The 23885-nt window shown below is 40.1% G+C and overlaps 2 protein-coding genes across 3 annotated transcripts; both read right to left on the minus strand.

Moving 5' to 3' along the window:
* Positions 1 to 938: 938 nt before the first annotated feature.
* On the minus strand, positions 939 to 12665 carry LOC310994315 (phosphoribosyl pyrophosphate synthase-associated protein 1-like). Its single transcript, XM_083982957.1, has 10 exons — positions 12004 to 12665; positions 8964 to 9016; positions 8753 to 8819; positions 7437 to 7609; positions 6953 to 7068; positions 6749 to 6804; positions 6403 to 6551; positions 3091 to 3161; positions 2168 to 2314; positions 939 to 1417 (listed from the first exon to the last, which is right to left on the minus strand). Exons 1-10 carry the CDS (start codon positions 12156 to 12158, stop codon positions 1259 to 1261), a joined length of 1146 nt encoding a protein of 381 aa, XP_083839083.1. The 5' UTR covers positions 12159 to 12665; the 3' UTR covers positions 939 to 1258.
* A 1178-nt stretch (positions 12666 to 13843) lies between these two features.
* On the minus strand, positions 13844 to 22371 carry LOC310987061 (uncharacterized protein). 2 transcript variants are annotated; one of them, XM_083973213.1, is made up of 7 exons: positions 22291 to 22371; positions 21431 to 21553; positions 20999 to 21140; positions 20701 to 20809; positions 15559 to 15649; positions 14972 to 15157; positions 13844 to 14338 (listed from the first exon to the last, which is right to left on the minus strand). In XM_083973213.1, the coding sequence occupies exons 1-7, from the start codon at positions 22325 to 22327 to the stop codon at positions 14211 to 14213; spliced, it is 816 nt and encodes a 271-aa protein (XP_083829339.1). In that variant the 5' UTR covers positions 22328 to 22371; the 3' UTR covers positions 13844 to 14210. The 2 variants fall into 2 exon arrangements, with proteins under 2 accessions (XP_083829339.1, XP_083829338.1); XM_083973212.1 differs by lacking the exon at positions 22291 to 22371 and having other exon boundaries at positions 21431 to 21652.
* Positions 22372 to 23885: the final 1514 nt, after the last annotated feature.

Here is a 23885-nt window from a genome sequence, read left to right on the forward strand (position 1 = left end):
AGTGGTCAGATTTTAGCTACAGCGAGACAGGCCATTCAGAGTTTTTGACTCAGTTTGTCAGATGTCTTCGCCCCTGGACTTGGTCAAAGCTCCTCAGCAGATTAAAGCGACTCTGAGGCGTTTAGAACAAGTTCAGGGTCCTGGACAGAACACAGCAAAGTTAGAAAACAGAGTGTAACGAAATGTCAGTAGCCTGTGTGTAGCATTTAGGCCTACTGCAGTCACTACAATGCTGTTTTTAAATCGCTTTTTTCCTGTGTAGAGTAAAAATAACTACAGAATGTGTCACTTGACTATATTTACTCGAGTCTTTATGGGTCATGTGTCACTGTGTGGGATGCACTTTAGTCACCTATTCAAATACAAAAAGGGAGTTTTTACATTTTGAAATGTTATTTACAGGCTAAATAATATGTTTGTGTTAAACCACAATGATGATGTACAATAATCACCACCTGTCATTTTTATGCATTAACCTTCAAGTTTCATGTTTCATTTACCGGTAGTTATCGTGAGAGAGACAATCAAATCCCAGCACCTGCATGACACTGAATCTTTCTGCTGCTGTTAAGTGCTGTACTGTGTAATACAATGACGAAACAGCCTCATGTGGCTCTGGTACAAAACATAAAAGCGTTAAGATGAGCATTTTTATCTCAACACTGTGGTGCGACTTTTCTCGCTTTTCCATGCTTCACAAAGCAGCTGTGACTGAAACTGATACTGAAAGTTTAGGTTCAGGTGTGAAGTTGCTCTACTGTACATTTCTAACAGTTCCAGAAATGTCTTCACGCCCACACGGCCAAATGCAAACCATACTGGCTCTTCATAATGCCAGCTGTGGTACTGTGATACTTTTATCCAGTTACTAAAGTATATCCATGCTTTTGCAATTTAAATTTACGAGGTAAAAAAAAAAAAAAAAAAAGACAACTTAATCACCCAAGAAGTAGTAGTTTTATTTGCCGTTTTATTTTATGTATCTGCATGATACACTGTTGTGTTATTCATATTTCCAAATGGTGGAAGCATGTATTAGTGAAACAGTTTCTAGACTATGTAACATATCACAAAAATAAAGTAGAGCTTAAGTTGTTTCATATGTAACAAAGTAAATTGTGCCAGTTTCTGTCAACAACTTTATCAACAAAATAAGCAGGGCTGCAGTAAACTGGATTCTTGGTCCTCAGTGTGTGTGTGTGTGAGAGAGCTTTGTAACATGTTTTGTGCAGGAATGTAAATGCATGAGTGCGTTGCCTCAGTCATCCACAGTGATGTTGCGGAACAGATAGGCCATGGATTCTCCGTTGTGGATGCGGCGGATGGCCTCGGCCAGGATCATACTGACGTCCACCGTTTTGATCTTTGGACACTGGAGCTTCTGAACCTCATGAGGAACCGTGTTGGTCACCACCACCTGGAGGCACACACAGTGAACTGTGTTAACTGTGTTACTATTTTTAAAACACATTTTTAGACATCTGTGACATGAAATGGGAAGATGTGAAAAACAACCTGAAAGTAACTGACAACTTAGATGTCACTTGTTCACGAATCAACAAATACTACTGTAAAGTTTGAATGTGTGAAAACCTCACTCGTGGGCTTATCCAATAATCAAAGCCATTCCTCTCACACAGTACCTGACTAACACAGTTATCTGACTAATACAGAGGCTGAATTCAAAGAGGGAGGAAGTCCCCTCAACCTTGTGACAAGTTCATAATAAATAAACACTAATGAAAGTCAATGTGTATGAAAACAGGATGTCACACTGATACGTGTTAATAATAATAAAAAAGTGCATAATTATAATATGTTTTATTTCTGCTCCACCTCCATGACACAGTAATCATAAAGGTTATACACAGCAAGCCCACTCTAGTAAACATTTTGATGAAAGAGCAGAAAGGTAGAAAAATGAATGTGTTACATGCACAGAGGAGGAGACGACAGAAAAGTTTCCCCAGCTCCTGTTCTCAGCCAAAACATGCTCATTTCTTAAAAATGACCGGCATTGCAGTTAAGAAGTTCCAGATCACCTTTGGTGTAATTTTTTTGACATATCAAGCACATTTCACATACATTTTTAATGTGCCTTATAAAATTATATTCAGTAACATAAGACAGGCTGATGCATAATGTTGCCATGCACACAAAGTTTCACCTCATCAATTGCAGACTCCTCTATTAGTCTCGGTGCGTCTGCAGACAGCAGGCCATGTGTAGCCATGATGTAGATCTTGTAGGCTCCTCTCTCCTTCAGGATTTCTGCTGCCGCAACAAAGTCCTCCACGTCATCGATGATGTCATCCTGAGAACGCGACCACAGGGTTCGGGATCACACAGGGGATTGAGAAAAGGAAAGCAACATACATAAGACTTAGACAACTGGATAAAATTCATGTCAACATTAGTTTCCATATTTTGAGTTAATACGTATGTGTTGAGCACTGAACGGTTCTGAGACTTTATTTTATTATTTTATGTGAATTGAATCTGAACACAAAGAGCATCAAACACACTAGGTATAACTCTGTTGTTATGTGATGACCCTCTTTATGAGATACATCACCATTTAACCCCCACTGAACTAAACCTGTGACATAAACAAAATAATCAGTTAGATATTTATTCAGTGCTACTCACCAAAACACATGAGCACCATTGAAGATCTAACAACACACACAAAGTTGATTTTACTTCAATATAATTTTTTTTTTTTTTTTACATTATTCTCACCAGCCTTTGCCAGTACACTGCTGCATATTATGTTGCATGTTAAATGTTACCAACAGACCAATGAACTAGTGTGACAACACCATTGGCAGCACTGTGTGATGAATGTGAACAAGTCAAACTAAATGGGGACCCGCTCATTGGAAACAGCTCTTTTACAGGTTATATTACCTTGTAGGCTAACATGTGAAGACCTCACGTGTAGAATATATTTAATTAAAGGCATTCCTCACACTGCATCTTCCTAAGACAACTTTTTTCTGTTTCAATATAAGGACTAGATTCCTAAATCTCCATAATAATAATAATAATAATAATAATAAATAATCACATAAAAGCTTGAGGTCTTACAACAATGATGGCGATTCTTCCTCCTACATCTCCCACAACAGTGATAGGTGGCTTCTCCTTCGCCATCATCACTGAAAGACACAGATGAGGGAAAAAGATTTTCAGGACAGGAAGATACAGTATATTCTGCAGGTAAGGCCAATCAATGGTGAATTCTTGAAGCGAGGTAAAGTTAAGATAGATTTGGTGAAGAGAGATTTTTATTCATAAAAACCTGCAAACCTCATGCAAGACAGCTCGACCCTCAACAAGTTTCCATCTACCACATCATCACTCCAATTAGAGAACAGGACTAATTTGTGCTCCTGCTGAATTCAAACCAAGACTTAAGATGGGTTCACACACTGCAACTGAATGTCCACTGCTTTTGGTCAAGTGGTAGATGAACACGTGGATGCAGAGTTGAGCCTCTTTTCAGACCTATAGAGCAGGATCGACGATTATTTGTAATGGAAACAAACACTGCTTTTTTTCTCTTTTCTTTTTTTTAAATAGAATTTCATATGAAAAAAATCTATAGCTCCCCAAATGGAAGTTGCAACTCCAAAACAAATTCATAAAAGTGCATGGGAGGATTTCAAACAATAATCGATCCATGTCTAGAGCCCACCACATGTCTGACTTGATGGATCCACCACATGGTCGACCCAGACATGACCCTGCCAAAAACCTTCTTCCAAACAACAGCAAGACACATCCAGAGGTCAGTCTCTAAATTCAGCACAAGATCATTCAGCAAGACCTCTGTTCAGATATTAAAAATAAATTATTTCCACTTCTTTTGAATGGTTACATGAAATAAAATATCTATAAAATCTTATTTCATCTATTTCTGAGGTTACAGCTACAATTTTAGGACATTTTTTAAATGACTAAAAAAGATAAAATGTTCAGCTTGGATTGACTGCTTTGCAATACTTTGTTCATATTAATCAATTAAGAAACTAAAATTTCATAATTAACTACCGGTATGTGGCAAATTCTACATAATTTCATATCCTCCCATCTATTATGAGGATTAATTAGAATGAGTCATTATAAGTACTGTAATGCTACTGGATACTTAAGCATGATAAACAAAGCGGGTTCATGCCACTGTTTCTCCCTTCAGCAATACGTAATTTCATAAGAAACAAAATCATTTCAACTGAGAAAAGGTGAGACTGGGGGCTTCCAAAAATAATCTGGGACACAGAGAAACAATATTTGTGTTATGATCCAATATCAGAACAGTGTAACTCCTTGTCACTAAAGACAATGAAATGGTTTTTCCCCGTTCCCTGAGCTGGTATGAAGAGAGACACTGAGTCACGAAAGAGAAACTGACTGGCTAGTTAGTCCGTCTGCTGTGGCCACATCCTCGTACGTAGGGTGGACAAACCTGTAACAGACATGTTCCAAGTGTTTCATTTCCTTATTCATTTGAATTTTCTTTTTTCTTTTTAAAGATCCCCATCTGATCCTTGCCCATTGTAATTCTGCTGCTAAACAGATGTGTTGCTGAAAAGATTAATGGATGACTAAAATAAAAAAAACATCTGGACAAGTATTGCAGGTCCTAAATTCCTTCTCTGTAGTCATCTGGGGTCAGTGTGTGAAATAAAATATTGATAATATCTTAAATACTCAAGGCGGTTTTTACTTTACTTCAGGAAAAGGAAAAAATATAAATTAAAAAAAAAGGTGCCACTGCCAACAGTTTTTTTTTTTTTGCACTGCCGTGAGACATGCATCTCATATTTCATAGAGGAATCACTCTCCTTTTGCTGCATGCCTGAATTTACAGACTGCATACTGTATATAAATGTAATGTATAGATTATCAAGTTGTCCCTCTCTGCTGAGACTGTTGCCTGAACATAGTTTTTCACTACTGCTGCTAAATTAGGATTTGTTTCCTCCCCCATAACGGAATAAAGAGATGTAAAATCTCTTATAGGAGTACTCCTACTTTAATTCTTCTGTGTCCAGATAAAAAAATGAAGTGGATGCCCTCAGTGACTCCCTCTGTCATTGCCATGCATGAAGGATCAATCAACAGGAAGCATGAATGGATTCAAGCTTTACAGTCATACTTGGGAGCTCTATCCCAGGGAATGGGACATAGCGTGTCCTCCTTGCTGTGGCAAAAGACAGGATGGTACAAAACATGAAGTTACCAACAGACAACATGGACAAAACATTACAAGGACAAAACATTACAAGACACAATGTACACAGAGAAACTCTTTGAGTATTTTAAGTGGAGGAGTTGGATGGTAAATTCAGCTGAAAAGAAAGTAGATGAGACAAGATGAGGAGGGAAACAAATCCGGCTGAGGAAGAAAAAAAAAGGGCGTGATGTCAGTGACTGCCTGTGGTATTTCACAGCTGGCTACAACAACGCCAAAGACAGGACTGACCTGAAACATCCTAGTGTGTGTGTGTGTGTGTGTGTGTGTGTGTGTGTGTGTGTGTGTGTGTGTGTGTGTGTGTGTGTGTGTGTGTGTGTGTGTGTGTGTGTGTGTGTGTGTGTGTGTGTTACAGCAGCTTGGCATAGCTGTTAGTCTTGTCTTAAGTTGGCCATTTAAGGCAGCTGAAAGAGAGAGTGAAACTGTGAGCAAAGGTCAGCCTGGCTGCAGGTCCTCACTAAGAGGTACAAGAGTATTACAAAAACTAAGATAATGAACACTAAAATATTTCAAAATACCTGAGTTTTTTATGTTTAAATAATTTAAGGAGCCAAACTTAAAGTTTATGATTTTTGCGTGTAACTTGCCATTCACTTTTTCTTACAGTTTTGTGCCCATACAGCTCAATGCTCAACCATTCACATTACTGCTGTAAAACACTGCTCCTCACATCATCCACAAAATGAGCTGAATTGATCATCAGCATGAAGAAATTTCAGTTTTTCCCCAATCATACATAGGTGTATGAGGGGCAACAAAAAATTATAATATTCAGGTTACTTCAAAGGTTCAGTATAGGCTGTGTCATTTTCATGGAAAAGGGGGAAGGGTCAAGTTTTGTGAGGTTATCTCCACTGACAGAAAAGCTCTTTGGCTGAACACATCACATGCTAAAGATATGGGGGATGAAAGAGCACAAAACACATTCCTGTTGCCTTTGGGGATGAGTAGTGAGAAAAAAGTTTGAGTTTACAGAGAGTCAATCCAAACATGACGAGGGAGAATCACTCCAAAGTGATTTATTTTCAGCAATGGTAATACTGAAATCTGTAAATGACTGTCAGAGGGTAGAGGAAGAAACAAAGTCAAAACACTGAGGAATAATTTATGAGTGCGCATGTTGTTATATTTTATGATCTTACATGGCAGCTCCAGGCCGGTGTGTCCTGTGGTGGTGCGGAGAGACGGGGGAGGAGAGTTTCGACCATCGGCCATGTCCGACTCCGAGTGATTGGCCTCTCCGTGCATCACTGCCAGCCCGAGTCGCAGCCTCTCAGCATAGGACTGAGCTCTGAGACGGATAAACACACAGACACGCCAGAGTCAAAGAAGCTGACAAACGGAAACATGGGCAAAAGAGAGCAGAGAGGAGTTTTGCACAGATGCGTAACCATGTCGACAACAGAGCAATAATATGAGGGAAAGGGCAGTGAGAAGCCAACATGAATGAAACTGTCCATTGTAAGACAAGGAGAGGAGATCTCTTACCTCTTGGCGGCTGAAGGGGTTTTTGCGACAATTACGGCATTCCTGTAATCTGGGATCTGAGGAAGCAGGAACAATATTTTCACTGCTGGAATATTAGACTAGGCTCTGATCATAACAACAATGAAAGTAGTCTTTTTGCTTCTGTGACACTGTGCCTGTTTGACAAAGAGGCACATCTGAGTGTACAGTGTTGTATACTCTCACCTCCTCCTGGATGTACTGGATGAGGAAGGGGGATGCTCTAAGGTTGTCTACAGGGAAACTGAAGAAGCCCTGGATTTCTTTCTGGTGGAGGTCCATGGTGATGATGTGAGTAAGCCCTGAACATCACAGGCAGATAGTACAGTGTTTGAAGCACACAACGATAGATTTACCAGGTGTTGTGAGTACAGGGTTTGTCTGAAATTTAGAGGCAAGACAACTGAAATATGGATCTGCAACTAAAAGCGTAGAATTATTTGGTGCTGTATTACAATAGATCACTCATATCATATTTACACTTATTTATGTCATTACTATGATTTTTTTTTTTTATCTCACTATTCAAGCAAAAAAAAAAAAAACATAAAAAAGGGGTGTAGCAAAGAGGGGAAGGACGCTTGTTACGTCACTTTATTTCAGGTGTGTTTTCATTCCATGGGTTATTGGTGACGAATCAAAAATGGAGATGACAACATGCAGTCCATACCAGCTTTAGCCAACATGGATGAGAGCAGCTTGCAGACGATGGATCCTCTCTTCCTCATCTTACACTGCTTGCTGTAAGGAAAGTAGGGAATGACTCCGATGATGTTCTTGGCGCAGGACGTCTTCAGGGCGTAAGCCATGACCAGCAGCTCCATGATGGCTGTGTTGACATCTCTGACAAGCAGAAGAAAACATAAGTTCATCAAAAGCACAGTGCTGGTATGCAAACAGGTTGAGCCTCTGGTCGCCCACATAGAAGATCGAATGAGTCACATTGCTGAGGTTGAGGTGAATGAATGATGGCTTTGGCAGCTTAATATCCGTTTATACGGGGCGGTGTTTCGCTCAGTTGGTAGAGCACCCGCCCCATGTGTTGAGGCTATAATCCTCACTGCAGGCGGCCCCGGTTCGACCCCGGTCGGATCCCTATCCTGCGTGTCATCCCCCCCCTCTGCCTCCCATTTCCTCTCTCTCTCTCCCCGTCAACTCTCCGTCAACTCTCCAAAAAAAAGAGGCCTCAAAAATATTTGTTTATACAGCGAGTTTGTGTATTTTAAACCGAAGTAAATGAAGAGTGCTGTGTGGGGCTAACCTGTTTTCCATTGTTTTCACACGGTCACGTTTTTTAACAGACTTTTCCTCTGAGTAATGAGCCAAAAATAAGCTTGAAATGCACAGACTGTGGAGAATGTAACTGATCAAACCACAATAAAATAAACAAATACCCAACTGCATTATGGACTGCAAACTGACTTTGGTTCAAGGAACATCCTGACTATCAAAACTCTATGTTCCATACAGAGATTTCCATCTTCCACCACGATGGTTGTTATTTAGATGACTGGAACAGTTTTACTGCTTATGAGGTGCAGAGCTGTTGGTGTAACAGGACACTGCACGTAGCCAGTTCGGCCTCCACAGTTTGTTGAAACCAGAGATCCCACACAGACAGGTCAGTGGCCTGCTGGATCTGCACACACTCAAAAACTATGATGCGTCCTCCATTGACCTCTGGTTATCTTTTAGGAGCGCGTCTCTTCGTCATAGCAAATAACTGATTAACAAGGCCGACCACCATACTTGGTGTTGCCTTCCCTGTTTCACTAGCTGTGGAGGTAAACTTCATCTGGAATGCTGACCAGGGTCACAGCACAAAGGAAATTTTTTTTGACTTTTTCCAGTTGATTGCATGGTGAGGGCAAATGCAGTGTAATGACATAGCTACTGGGAATGTGACAACAGAAATGAACTGTGCAAAATATGCTCTGTAATATAATATGATTGATATAAAGCATCAAGAGCAGCCCTCTGTCTCACCTGGGAATGGTCTGAATGATAAAGATATCTTGCCCACGGACAGACTCTTTCACATCCACTCTTGTCTCTGATAAAATAAACAAAAACCAACAACAAACAGAATAAACAACCCTTGTGTGTTTCAAGTGCAAAGTCACTTAACCACAGCTGTTAAAGTGTCATATTTCATCAATGTGGAAATGTGGGACCTGAGGATATTTAGCTGCCTTACCTGAATTTGATTCTTGATAAACCACTGACTTGCCCAGTTCCACGCCCAGCCGCCTGAGGAAAAGAAACACACACACCTTTATGTGTTTTATAATTAAGTAGTGATTATTGACTGACTGAAGATCAGTTCTTTCATTTTATCAGAAAAGGGATCAAACATTCTTTAGTTTTAGTTTCATTGTTGAGGATCTGCTGGTTTTCTCCTTTTTATATCAATGGAAGAAAAATCTTTGAGATTCAGGGGTGAATCTGACATTTGATCACTTTGGCTTCTGGGAATTTGCACAATTTTTCTTATTTTTTCCTACATTTAAACAAATACTAGACAGATCAATCAAATTAATAACATAATCAAATAGCTTTCTTAACTGTGATATGCAAGTCAGTATTAGTCAGCAAAGATAAGAAATTTCCATCTCTCCCTTGTGACGACTTTTGGGCTCTGGCAGCAGGAGACGTTCCCTTCCCACTGACTATAAAAAGCAGTGAACAAGTGCTTGGGAAGGTAATTTACCCACAGGAGCATTTATGGGGGGAAAAAGTCATGACAGCCATAAATTAAAGCTTGTAATTTTACATTCTGTAAAGTTCAGTGGTGTAATTATGATGGCATCGGTTACCACCTCCAAAGACAAATGTGATTTTTTTTTAAATTCAAAAGTTCCTGTCATGGACACACACACTAAGTTGATTTTAGATGCACGATATGAAACTCTGAACAAGCCTGGGCATCACAGACACAGCTGAGCCTTGGGAAGAAAATAACACTGTCTTTGAAACCAAACAGTAACGTAACCACATTGGTTGTAAATAATGAACTTGATGGCTCTTGAAACTGGATTTGGCTCGGTGCCAGTCAGAGACTCTGCAGAACAGTCAGCAGGGATCCCACAAGGCAAAACAAGCCTCCGTTACTGTACCCCCACCCTGTTTACATCATCCAACCTTGATCTTGTCCCAATATTTGTAATACTGCTGTCCTTCATTATGACTATATTACATTAAAAGCAGATGAAACCTATCCTTTTAAGTATTTTCCTCATCATACTGTAGATATGTGTCCAACAAGGGAAAACTCAAACTCAAAGTGAATCAGTGTGCAGCCTTACAAACCGCTCTCTGTTAGACACATTCAGTGAAAATTTACACGGCTCTAAAAAAAAAAAAATAATGAGGCCGACTGATGTCCTGTGGGGATTTACACACAGCCAGATTATCACATGTGCACATCCAAGTAAATATGCAGCCCATGATTCATTAAAATGTTCTGTGTGGTCATGTTCACCTTTGCTCTACAAGAAAACTCTATTTGGCTCCTAAATGGCGACATAGTCTCCCTAGTAATGCCCTGTTATTTCCAAACAATGAAAACGTGGAAAGCAAAACTCTTATTTGTGGCGTACAGGTTGTGCTTGGCTTTCTGACAAGTCTGCAGGCAGGGTTGGAAAAACATGGAATCTCCCCAATTTCAGAAAGCCAACACGGAGAGGAGCTATTGATGTTTGTAGCCATTGGGGTTAGTTAGTCGGCTACCTCCTGTTATTTTTGTTTTCACTTCGTTCAGATGCATCTAACCTGGTCTCACTTGTTTCTCTACTTTATTTTACATGAGTCACTGCTGATTAAAATAGTTTGGCTAGCTTAGTAACTTGACGAATACAGCGTCTGTTACCTGATGTCACAGTGGAACCTCCTTTCATCACAATGGTTATTAATGGCAGGTTATTTAAATCTCCCATGACAACACCCGGAGGACAAAACACCCACAGTTCTCAGACAAATCTTTCATCTCCACTGTAAAATGTTATGCACAATTCAATGATAATCTACAATGATGCTTTTAGGGCCAATGATGATTAACATAAATTTAAAACTTCCACAGACTCAATAGTAAGAAACCTGACTATGCCAAAACTCTCTAGTTTCTGTTAGGGCTGCACAATTAAGCACAATGTAATTGAAAACTGCAGAGGCTGCATTTATATTTAATAAAGATATGACAACACTGTTGTCCATTGTTAACATAAGTCTTTATTGCTACTGTACAGAGACAAACAAAACATATTCTAATGATGCAAATGCATCCAGCCAAAATTTGTGAAATTTAAAAAAAAAAAAGTTTTTCAAGTGAAAATGAGTTGCAATTGCAATATCTGCCGAAATCATCTAATCATATGCAGCCTTTGTTTAATAATTTGTGCCAACATTCAATGGGTTAAAGTTGGATTATATCAATGTCAAAAAAAAAGAAAAAAAACATGATTTAAAGACTTTTTAAAAAGCCACTAAACCAGTGGTTACACCAAAGTTACATTAATCCCAAAGGTTCATCAAGACTTTGAGACAATACTGGACCATACTGTACTCTACCAATATAGCAGACTTACTTGCAATATGATAACATACAAGCAATCACAGGAAGAAGTTGTCTTGCAATCAATACACACTCTTACTTAAGACACAATGTAAAGCTGATGACCTTTGATTAAGTTGCGCTTTGTTTCTTATCAATTTTCTGCAAAACACAGACGGTGTTGTGTATATTTCACTGCATCATGATGCATTGAAATGGACTTTGTGTTTTTCTCTCTCTCTCTCTCTCTCTCATTGATTAGGCATTTACATGAATCCTTCTACGCTGATGTGGTGGACTGAATAATGTGCGACATTTCGTGCCATCACCTCATCATCTTGTTGACAGCTTGCATCATGGGTAACCGTTTGATTTCCACACACTTCACTGTGTGTGTGTGTGTGTGTGTGTGTGTGTGTGTGTGTGTGTGTGTGTGTGTGTGTGTGTGTGTGTGTGTGTGTGTGTGTGTGTGTGTGTGTGTGTGTGTGTGTGTGTGTGTGTGTGTGTGTGTTTGGAGAGTCACTAAACTGCATTTCATCTTTACTAAACTACCACACACCTGTCGCCTCGGGTCACCTGTAGCTGTGACTCCCAGGTGTACCGGTTGGCAGCAGAGCCAGAGCAATCCTCATCATCACAAACATGAACTTGAACACAGGTAGCTATTTGACAGTTAAACATCACTTACTCTGTGATCTTCTTGGCCAGCTCGATGCAGGCGCTGGTGGAGTTGGCAGTAAAAACACGGTAGCCACTTCTTGAGACATTCATTTTGTAACCATACGACAGCTTTGGGGGTTGAGAGACCAGATACCTGTGACCCCCAAAACGCCTAATTGGCATGTTGCTTGGGAATCAACGTGGTCCTCCGTGCCTGCGTTTCCACTACCACGTTGAAAATCGTTTTTTTTTATTTTTAGAAGCTACCTCACTCAGATTTCGGATTTTGGAGTCCAGCACCCAAACGCATCTCCTCGGTGAGGAAAATAAAAGCTCCGTAACGTGACTTTGACTTTGTACACAAACTAAAGATGACTACGAAAACACGCTCCGCCTGAAACGTGGGAGCAACTCTCGTGCTGGTGGTGAACAACAACCACCTCCTCATCGGCCAGCACCACAACCCCCCCTCCTCTACATGTAACTCACAACCAGCAGCAGATGGAAAGCTTCGGGTTTACCGAGTCTTTATCGTCTGCTGGACAAACGCGTTTTCTTTTCGTTACTATGACGTCCAGAAACGTGTGCTAGCATCTGCTGTAGAGGTTTGAAATCAAAAGTCCGGTGCTAACATTCAAAGGTGGCTGCTGTAAACTTTACAGCAATGCGGTCGCAGCAGTAGAAAAAAAATGGGAGGAAAAAAAACGCCACAAGCGCAGACGTTTATTGGAAAAGAGAGAGTGGCGTTAAAGAGAACCAATCAGAGGTAACATCGAAACAAAAGGGGGCGTGCACTTTAATATTTTAACCAATCAGTGTGTGGAATTCGTGTGACCTCAATTTAAAGCGGTACGGCCAAAAATGTGACAGGCTTCTTTTTTTTGCCCTACATAATATCTTCTTGGGCAATTCTGTACAATGGAAAGCACATTGTAAAAATAAGTTATCAGAAAGACAAACTTTGGTAAAAGTAATCATAACACAATGTAAGATATTTGTAGGCTATACACTCATAAATGTTGCATTACAATTTTCCCTGACCAAAAAGAAAACATTTCTGTACAATGATGCTATTAATGCAAAATTGTCCCTCTCAAAGTGTTAAACAGTAGTTGTCAGATCATGATAAATTAGTATTAAGGCAAAGTGTTGAGGTGGTGATCAGTTAGCTACTTCTCATGTGTTTAAACAGTATCCCACTAACCATACGTTTTGTATACTGTAATCTATGTTGTTGGAACTTATGGAAAAATAGAATTTAAATACAAATCATTTACAGAAGTTCACAGGAACAATTATCATGTAATAAAATGATTCAATTAAAAAATGACCTGTAAATTAGTGGAACACACAAATAAAAGTGCTCTAGCATCAATTCCATATTTATTTAAAATGTAAACTGAGAATGTTGACAGAAATTGTACTATCTTACAGCAGAAAAAGACAAAACAAAACAAAAAACACCTAAGATGTGATATAATCATTTAATTTCACACATTTCATGGCTTGTTTTAGTAAGAGTTTTTTTTGCAGTACAAAAGTGCTTATCACTCAATGTGTATTGTATTTACAGTCAGTAAAATTGAGTCTTACTTTTAAGTTAATTAAAAAGTCTTTAGCTTGAAAAAGTAGTGGCTAATCAAAGCATGTGTGAAGTAATTGATTGGGTTAAGTGCTGCAGGGTTTAATTAAACTGCAGCGTGTCTGTTGGTTACACAAGAAATGGCATTCATCCACTTTTGTGCAACCAAACATCTTGGCACATGGCGATCCTGTCTCTCAGTTTTGCCCTAATGGATCACCACACATAACATAACATACTTTTCTATTCTGACAGTCCTGTAATTTTTTTTTTATTGCTTTTCAATCCTCATGCAGATTGTGCAGTAAGGAGAAAAACACTGGGAGTTCATGCTGGTATCTACTGTCCATAGATCAGCTTCTGTGCAGCTGATCTGGGCAAATGACGATGCTTTCAACTTACTGTACAGTGTGTTTCTGCATAAACCCACACACTCACATTACTTGGTTGACTGGCTATTTAGATTGACAAAGGCATCTTTACTTTCCACAGTACCGTCCGTACGGCTTCAACACCTGTAAAGTGGAGTGATACATATAGTTATAAAAAAGTAAGATAATGCAGCGTTAACTGAATGCCTCTAATGCCTCAAATTACTTGGTCCTGCTTTCTTGTTTCCCTCCTTTTTAAGTCCATCATTCACGTTTTCTTTGTCAGCCTTTCAGCACCTTCTCTTTTAGCAGGTCTAAGATGACCTGTCTCTCTTGGCTTTCCAGCTCAAATCTGCGTTCCCTCTCTTTTCTCTCAGCTCCCAGGCGTTCCCTCTCCAGCGCAATCTTACCTGGGAATAAGAAAAGGTACATAATAACTATACTGTACTGTATTGAACTGTTCTCAAAATGAAGGGGAATGGGGAAATGTATGGGGAATGTCAGGGTTAATTCTATACAGACATACTGTATAAACTGCCCCCCCCCCCAAAAAAAAAAGATCTAATTTTTCAATTGATAATTCTATTTATGCACTTATGTCTCTACATGTGATGTGATCATTCTTGTAATGGTTCCACTTTTTTTCTGATATAAATTTTGCCTGGTGCCAGACATTTACACTTCCCCCCATCTCAGATGTCTAAATGAAATTATAATAATCCAAATCATTATCAGGCTTTAATGAAGTCCAATTCAAACTTGAATGAAGTTCAATTCAAACTGTCTCTGTATAGAATAAAAACAACTAAGGTTTTAAAGCTGCAGTGGTTCCAGCCTTAAAATGAATAACAGTTAAATGAAGAAATAATTATTCAAATAATGACATAATTATTGACTATTAAATTAAAAGTATTATTAAAATGTAATAACAAATCCATATTGCATTTTACCTTAAAATGCTATGAAGACCTAATTTGAAATTACTGACTGAATGATCAGTGAAAATGGCAGGACAACACTACACAGCTTTGTGATAAACGCACTCCTCTGAATCTCTAGTTCCTCACGGCGAAGAGCAAGCTCTTCCTCACGCAGCCGCTGCTCTGCCTCTGAGCGTTTCTCCAGGAAGCTCAGAATCTCAGAGTAGGTTTGGCAGCAGCACTGGCAGGGTCGCTTGGCTGTGGGCGCCGCCGACAACACGGCCATTTCCTCATGATCTTCCTCTGGTTCTGTTGGGACAGTGCTTATTTAAGATTTGTTTACTGGCTAAATGGGACATTGATTTCTACTTATCAGCAACATCAATTGTAGTGTAGTTTGAACCTAAAGATGATCTATTAAAGAACAGTAAATAAAGGTCCAACCTTTCCATGTGACCAGTGAAGTTGTCATCAATTTAATGTTAACAGTCTTCTGCCACTGCAACCCAAACCCAGTGACAGAAAATGGATGAATAAACAAAACCTACAGTAAAGGGTGTTGCTTGTTTTCAAACTTACTGGCAAACACCTGGCAGTGTTTTCTATTATGATTTACAGTATCATTTCAGTGATTACACAAACCTCATTCTGATCTGCTTCTCTCGGGGGTTGTAATGATAGAGAAGGAAGTGTCTTGAATCTGTGTTTACCTGTGGTGGGTGTATGTGTGGTAGTGATATTGGGTTTGTCCTGTTCCTGGAGAGTCAGTTCTTCTATGGCTCGCTTTCTCAGCTCATCATCCTGGGAAAGAGAAGGACAAGTTTACATCTATAACAGGAAGAATAAAGAAAATGGGAATCATGAAAAGCAGTGGCAACACCAATGGTAGCAGTACTGTAGATAGTGTAGTAATAAAAGTGAACATGAGAGTAGTTGTAGCAGCACTAATAGTCCCACAGTAAAGCACTAAAGGTTGCAGTTGGGAGTGGCAGACAGTATAGCTGGTGTGAAGGTAGAAGTTGCTAAGCTTGTTTCACAGAAAATAAAAAGGCATTGTCTGAATCCACTGGCTAGATTCATTTCCAGTTAAATATTTGAACAGATACAATATGTACAACAGAGAAAGTAAAGAGTGGTTCATCAACTACGTTTAATGACATAATGGGCACCCTGATTGTAATAAAAGATGATGACAATGACAATGATAATGATAATTAGGGCCACGGGCAATCGCACCGGGCACTGGTCCCAACAGCTATGAAATAGCTGCAGGGACCAGTGCCCGGGCGAAGCCCGGGCACTACTGTTATTGTGTGGATTTTTTCTTATTAGTGTGACTGCTGAGCAGTCACACTATTGTTCTTCTGTTTGGCCATTTTCTTCCGCCTTTTTACGGTCTTCTTCTAGTCCTTCATACTTTGTGCTATTTCAACAATTCATATATCAAAACGTGCAGCTTTTTCTGGACTTTATTGGCATTACTTTTCTCTTTTTAACTCTTTATACTTTTTAAAATATTTAACTTTTTAGATGTTGACAGTGTGCAGATCATTAACAGACAACAGTCTTCTTGACAACTCCACTGTAGTGTAGGGGTTAGGGTGGCCGCTTCCCAACCCTAAGGTCACTGGTTCGAATCCAAGGGAAGAACTCTTGTTATGTTATGTTGAATTCTGCTCTCCTCCCCCGCCTTCAATTGGTCACAGGTGTTTGTTATCTCCTTGATTACTCATACCAGTTTGCAGCACATCATGAAAGCCTAGTGGTTAGCTTGCTGGTCTGGAGACCTGAAGGTTGCTTGTTCAAATCTTGCCTCAACAACAATTATAGTGAATTATTTTCCCAGTCGTCATCTGTTGACTTCTGATAACTTGCTTCATGTTGAAACTGCTGCTCTCAGCCTGAAATTCACAGAAATTTTCATTCTAAGTCATTCAAGCTTGACTCTCAAGCTTTCTTGATGTTGACAGTGTGCAGATCATTAACAGACAATGTCTCTGCAACTGTGTGTGCACTGTGGCCTAGAGGCAGAGTGGAAGTCTAATGACAATGAGGTTGTGGGTTCGATTCCTACCTTGGTCAAACATTTGTATGGTGATCACTGCTTGCACTATTTGCTAATTCTGCAACAGCGTTCAGTTGCTATCAGCAGTCACACCATTTCCATTCTTGGAAATGCTTTTTCTAGTTATTTTTCCACTTCCGGCCAACTTTCGGTTCGCTACTAGTCCTGCAACTCTTCGAGTTGCAGGACATATTACATATCAAAACGTGCGTCCTGATCGGGATCGGTGTGCTATTACTTTTCTCAACAGTGTACGAATTATTCGCGACGTAAGTCGCGAATAACTGCGCAAAAATTTGCATTGAAGTCAATGGGACGGGCGTAAAAAAAAGAGCGAAAAAGACCAATCATTGGAGTTTAACAAACGTCTACTGCTCAGGCATACTTTCACCTAGAGACTCCATTTAAACTTTAAACAGTAGACACAAGTCTTGTGTATTGGTGTATTACTCCACGTTTTGATAGGTCATATAGTTTTTGATCAATCCCTGTTCAATGACCATGATCATTTTTGGAGAAATTATGAGATTATAATGGGTGTGTATTGGACGGAATGTTCGTGACAGAGTGCGTGACATCATCGGTTAGAGTGGGAGAGATGCCAGAAAAACTCCAGATTTTTTCTCTTTCCAAACTCGGCCCGGCCACAATTTACACTCTACACACATAATTTTTTCAGAATTTGTAAGACAAACTTGTCCTGTCACTCATCATCTGCTCAAAATATCAGAGAGACTTACAGAATTTAAACTCGGAGCCTCTAAGTGCGGCCACGTCTGTCTCTGCTCCTCATTGACTCCAATACAAATATTTTCTGAGAGAAGCAGAACGGCCTGATGTTTTAAAACTGCCAGCATCGCCAAAATATTTACTGTAGAAACACCAAATCGTACCAAAAATTTCAGTAAGTCCTTAGAGCAACGTTGATCTGTGTTTTGTTCTGATAGGAGTTACCGTTTTGTCATGCTAAGCCTAAATGTGAGACCGGTGCAGAGGCAGAAAATGGCTCTTTTTCTCCACGTTTCTGTCTGTCTCAGCCTGCGGGGGGCCCTATCGCCGTGGTAACCACCTGGAGTTGCTGTGGTAACCAGGCCAGAGCTCGTTAACTTCATAAACAATCCACCTGCCGCTCGTTTAAATGTTTATAAACACAGACACAGCTAAATCAGACTGACACAGGATGCAGCTCATAGTCACACACACACACACAGACTCTAGAACCAGCTTCATGTGATTACAGTCACACACACACACACACACACACACACACACACACACACACACACACACACACACACACACACACACAGTTAACCTAATGTGATTACAGCTCCTCCATATCAGTGCTTATAGAAAGATGATCATGTGTCTGTCTGATCAGCTCTGTCTTGACCTTAAGATCGTGGGTTTGATTCCCATGTTGACAGAGATGGCACAACCCGCAGTAGCTCCCGTGGCCCATTCAAAATTTCCCGAGAGGAAATTTTCTAGTTATAGCTGCTGTGCAGCAATGGTCGGGGCTGGGCAATTTTAGGCAAAATTAGGCAATTTGAAAGCTAAAGTTCCAAAGCTGTAGCACATTATGGTTGATTTGTTATGAATTTTCAAAGTTTTGAAATTTAGAGGCATGCTGTAACGCCACCTTCAGGACTATTGTCTTGTGTTTTCAGTTGAAGATATCTGATATCATTTTAACGTGTCATCATCATCACCCAGCCAGGCAGCAGTTGTCAGGGCAGATTTCAAAAATTGTCAAAATGTCAGAAATTCTGTTATCTGAACAAAAATCTGATATAGATTGCATCTAGACAGCATGGAAATGTTGTTGATTTGTTTTTAACGATATAAACGTTTGGATGTTTACAGTCAAACGTTTTCATTCACTGTAGGCTCAATTTTTAATACATAAAAAATCTGTGTGGATCGTTTGTGGAGGACAGTCTGAAGATGCTCTCTAGCAAGTTTGGTGTCAATTGAGCAAAAGTTGTGGGAGGAAATAGGTTTGTGAAAGTATTTGGTGAAGGTTTCAAAACTGTAGCATTTACCATTGGTTTGGTAGGAAGTTTTCAAATTTAAACACTATTGTCTGCCCGGCCCCTAATAATGGTGAGCGAAACCTCTAGACGAAAATTGCTGTTTGTGTATAATATATCTAACATGACCTCTAGCTTATTTTCCTGTGAAAATATGGATGTTTTTGCATCTTCTGGCCTCTGACAATATAGCAGATCAAACACTTTAGAGCTGCTCACTACCTATAGATGTATCCAACCTACATATGACATCAGCACTTATTTTAAAGGTAGGGTTGGAGATCCTGGAAAAACGGTTCTAGCAGGCCATATTTTGAAAATACACAAGTCAAAAGTCCAAGCCCCTTTCCTCAGACTTCCTCTCTGAAGCCACGCCTCCAGAGTGCAGGAACACGCAACGCTTGTTCAGCGTTGGGTTGACGTCAAGGTGAAGCCACGGAGGTGTTACCCTCGCAGCATGACCCAACGTAATCCCAATGTGAGCGATGCGGCTTACCCACGATACTGTCGTGTGTCACTGCTCAGCACCGTTAACTGTACGCCAGCTTTTTCTCATGGCTCATCCACGTAAAAGAAAACACCTAACATCATAATAAACCACCCAGCATCAAGCTTACAGGTAGATTACCACGTACCAGACTTTAGTGTGGAACATTTGGTTACTGCTTTTCCGCAGCCGTAACTTGTTGAAGACTCTGATTGCGCACGTGATTAGTTCATGAAGAGTGGTACGCGCAGAAGAGGGAGGGAGAAAGAGATGGCAGCTTGACTGACACATCATGATCCAATTGAGTTGCATTCACGATGATTGGATGGTGTTTTTACAGGACTGTCCATCCCACAGGTGACTGACTCTTTTTCATTTTTGTGAAAAAGCATTTAATTAATTGGGTTACATGCAGTCATTCCGACATCCCACCACTCCGACAAACCACCATTTCCATTTCGACATACCTCTTTTCCTACATGCCATCGTCCCACCATTCCGACAAGGCTTTCAATATAAGGAAATGTGCGTTACTCAACAGGTGACTCCCTCCTACTATCTGGACTCTCTACTTCTGGACTCTCTATCTATCTGGCCTGTCTAGCCTCTACCTGGTGTTTTTACTAAACTTAACCAACTCCTTTCTCCATTCCCTAAATTCAACCAGTGCAAAATCTTTTGGGGAAAAATATGCTATTAAAGGAATTGTTGGAAAGGCAGGATGTTTTAAAAAAGAAAAAAATACTGTCATTCCGACCACAGGAGGCAAGATTTGTCGGAATGATGGGATATTAGATATAATATTAAGTGTTGCCATTTAGACAATTAGGCCTGTCAGACTGTAGGGATGTCGGAATGGCGGTTGCCCCCCAATTAATTGTTTGCAATCAGAGTGTAAAGAGGATTTCAAACAATTTTGTAAAAAATGCTCCAGAATAGGATCTCCAACCCTACCTTTGTGGGCTACAGTCTGCGGTTTTAATATGCATGTAGTCTCTGAAAATATAACTGTTTAGCTCAGTCACTCAGTCAACACTTTATTGTAATGTCTGGCTGAGGGCAGCGCTGATCAGTCCAATGAACCACTGCTGACAAATTAGCTGTGAGGTGGAAGCTGGAGCTTGTACAATGGGTCCGCCCCTCTAAAACAAATCACCCTCTTAACTTCAATCAACATCACCCTCTTTAAAAACACATTTGTTGTGCTGCTGTTGACATATAAGACTACCTTCTCATCTATGCTGAACACCACACCACTGACTCCCACCTGGTACTTTGTGCCCTCGCTACTGGCCAAGAGCCCCTTCTCCGCCTCCAGCTCCAAAACTTCATGGAGTAAATCCTCCTTTTGGGCATACAACCTCTCTGTTCCAAACCTGAGTACACCAAATGCACACACAAATATGCAAAGACATGTTAAACTTGGGTTTCTTTTTGGTAAGTAGTGGCAAATTTCTACAGCACCGCATATCCAGGTCAGGGTAATCGTTTCTCCAGGAAATGATACAGTTTACTTTTAATTAAATTCTCACTTAAATATGAGTTCTGTTGATTGGAGCACAAACCTGCGCAGGCTGGGAAAGTCTTGCTTCTTGTAGTAGTCCAGTAGCAGCATGGTCCTCTCCCTACACCTCCTGGCGTCCACCTCAAAGTTTTCATCTTGGAGGGCTGCTGTGATAATTTCCCCCACTCTGGCCCAGATCCGCCCTGAAAAACATTCACAGAAATTTACATATGAGATATATAGGCCATGAACTTTGTGTCCAACTAGTTCTTGGTTACATAGGCATGTCCATGTTGAAATCATCATCTCTTCTTTTATACTGATCTCTCTGCCTCTTATGATTGCTGGAGGTTTCTACAAAAATATATTTATGTTTTACTGTGCATTATAGTTTGATATATAATGCCTACTAATAATATTACTAATAATAATATGCAGCTCTCTTGGAACTAACCTAGAAATGTTCAGAGGGATCCTTCAAAAAAGAACAAACCTGGCTCTTTAGAGGCAAAGGGGTTCTGAGCGATGACCTCTCGCAAAAGGATGATATCATGCCGTGCCGAAAAGCGCACCTGACGCTTACGTGGTGGTGTGGAAGGGCTGGCAAGGGAAAAACCTGAATTGGTAAAAGGATAGAAAAGATCAGAAAACAATCCACTAGATACAACATGGTAGTGTTTTTGAAACATTCCACAATGAATTGGAAAACCATGATTCACATGGAGGGCTGGATTGCATTGACCTCTGACCTCTCAGGAAACTATATTCTAAAACACATTTTAAATATTACTGTTGCGAAGTCCAACGTTAGTGACTTTTTTATTAACTGGAAACCCACCCTTCTGAATCATAAACCTTTGCACTCCCTTATATGAATGGACGAGGAAAACATAATTTTGCATTAAAAATTATTATAAAATATTTTACTGTCACTGCTTTACACTAATAATTGATCATTACTATGTGTCTAGCTTAACAAGCCATGATGGGGAATACATCTGCCCATGTTATGGTGCAGGTATAGTTGACAGTTAGTCTGTCAACTGCAGATCTGACATTTGACAGATGATGACCGCAGCTCGGCTCCCGCTCGTCTCCCACGGTGTACGGCTGCAAGCAGCCGGCAGCCTGCACCTACAAGAATGTCTGCACAGAAACGAGGCAAATAGCCTGTCCTGTAACGCCCGATAGCCCCACACAGGCTACAAACACGTTCATTTCCGAGCTGCATGCGTCAGAGGAGGAGGAGGAGCGTTTGTTCACGAATCGAAAAGAAGCACGAAATGCCTATAGGAGACGTTAATGAAAGTGGCTGAACGGCGCGTGAGGCGTGGAGGTGGAAATATATCTCACCGTTGTTGATCGGCACCTCCACCACTACCCGTTCCATGTTTCTGTTTGGTGCATCCGGGAACCGCCTGACGCGCGCTGTACACGTCCACTCACCAGTACAGGTTCACTACTGACGTGTAAAAACTCAACTTGGCAGAGAGTCACAATCCGGTAAAACGGAGTGCCGCTCTTGTGTGTTTGTTGCACTTGTTCCATGTGACCACTCGATGGAGCCAGAGGTCTTCTGCAGTGCAGCAGCCTTCAATGAGATGGGGTATAATAATGCTACAGCATGGCCTTCGACCAGACGTGAAAAGACAGTCAGTGAAAAATAATATAATTTATTTCTCCCTCGTTCTGCTTCCGCCAACGAGATATGGGAAAGCTGCCGTTAGCCATACAGCGTTTTCTCATTCCTGTGGAATTTTATTCAGTGATTCTGTGTTATGAATGCAGTTTGCATTAGATTAATGTTTGGTTCAAATAGCCTGCTTCATGGACGACCAAAAAGCAGAAAATCATGAAAATTTTTATCATCATCATCATCATCATTTTGTTGTTGTTGTAGGCTACTATTATTTTATTCCTTTTTGAGCATCAGATCTTATGTAAAAATGATAAGCATAAATACAAACTTTGTAACTTAATATATTTATTATGATTTGTTACAATAATTAATAAATATAAATTATTTCATCAATTATTATATTTTCTGTTTTCAGGTCTTGTCCGGGGAACCTCTTCTGCCAGGTGTCAGTGCCAGGCTCTTGGGCTGCCCACGCTCTCATTACTGGTGACTGTGATGTGGTGTGCTGCTCTCATTTAGAAACTGTTGAACTGATATGAGTAGTGATCAGATAGGCTACTATATGAATGAGTCAGTAAGAGTTTGTCTATATGAAATGGAACTAGATGACAGGGACTGGTACAGGGTGTTTATAGAAATATAAATATCATAATCATCATCAAGTTTATAAAATCTGTGATTATCCAGTGCAAACTGGTCATGCACATGAAAGAATAGAAAGCGGGCATGCTCCAGCTGCTTGAACACCAGCAGCTGGCATCCTCAGTGCTGAAATGTCTGTGGATGCTTAATTAGCCAGGACACAGTGCTGGTCTTGCAAGGATCAAAGAACTTTTCCAGTTAGTGCTTCAGAGCAGATCGCCCTGTACAAGAACATCATCTTTTTATTTTTTCATCTGTTTAGCAGCATTATAACTCTGTGAGCACTTGGCCTATATGCTGCTATAACCAGTTTCATTCAGATTACAGACGCATTTAACTGAGGATATTATGGAGAGGTGTATGGAGTATTCAGCAGTGGCTACATCAGCATGTACATCAAATATGTTTTGTAGAACTAGAGCACCAGAGTGATGATGATCACACATCGGGTCCAATTCAGTCACATACTGTAAAACTGTGAAAACGTACTCAATCTTAAAAAAAAAATACCTTTACAGGATGAGTTATGGTATTGCACTATATTCTATAACAGTAGCACATAAACACAGATGCAGACAGAATATAAATAATTGACTTCTTGCAAAGCCCAGCAGCCTTTAAATGTATCTGTTTGGGATTAATTATTTTTGCATGTTCATACAACTGC

This window comes from Trachurus trachurus (assembly GCF_905171665.1).
Source record: "Trachurus trachurus genome assembly, chromosome: 1".
NCBI classification, from domain to species: domain Eukaryota; kingdom Metazoa; phylum Chordata; class Actinopteri; order Carangiformes; family Carangidae; genus Trachurus; species Trachurus trachurus.

What these genes read in the sequence shown, in the direction of transcription:
- LOC310987061 (XM_083973212.1), bottom strand. Translation starts at nt 21,626, where the DNA reads ATGTTTCAAAAACACTACCATGTTGTATCTAGTGGATTGTTTTCTGAT. An exon ending in GCGAGGGCACAAAGTACCAG is followed by an intron (nt 15,650 to 20,700) that starts GTGGGAGTCAGT and finishes TCTCTTTCCCAG; the next exon opens with GATGATGAGCTGAGAAAGCG. An exon ending in GGAACTAGAGATTCAGAGGA is followed by an intron (nt 14,339 to 14,971) that starts GTGCGTTTATCA and finishes TCTTATTCCCAG; the next exon opens with GTAAGATTGCGCTGGAGAGG.
- LOC310994315 (XM_083982957.1), bottom strand. Translation starts at nt 12,158, where the DNA reads ATGCCAATTAGGCGTTTTGGGGGTCACAGGTATCTGGTCTCTCAACCC. An exon ending in TCCAGTACATCCAGGAGGAG is followed by an intron (nt 6,805 to 6,952) that starts GTGAGAGTATAC and finishes CTGCTTCCTCAG; the next exon opens with ATCCCAGATTACAGGAATGC. An exon ending in GAAGAATCGCCATCATTGTT is followed by an intron (nt 2,315 to 3,090) that starts GTAAGACCTCAA and finishes TCGCGTTCTCAG; the next exon opens with GATGACATCATCGATGACGT.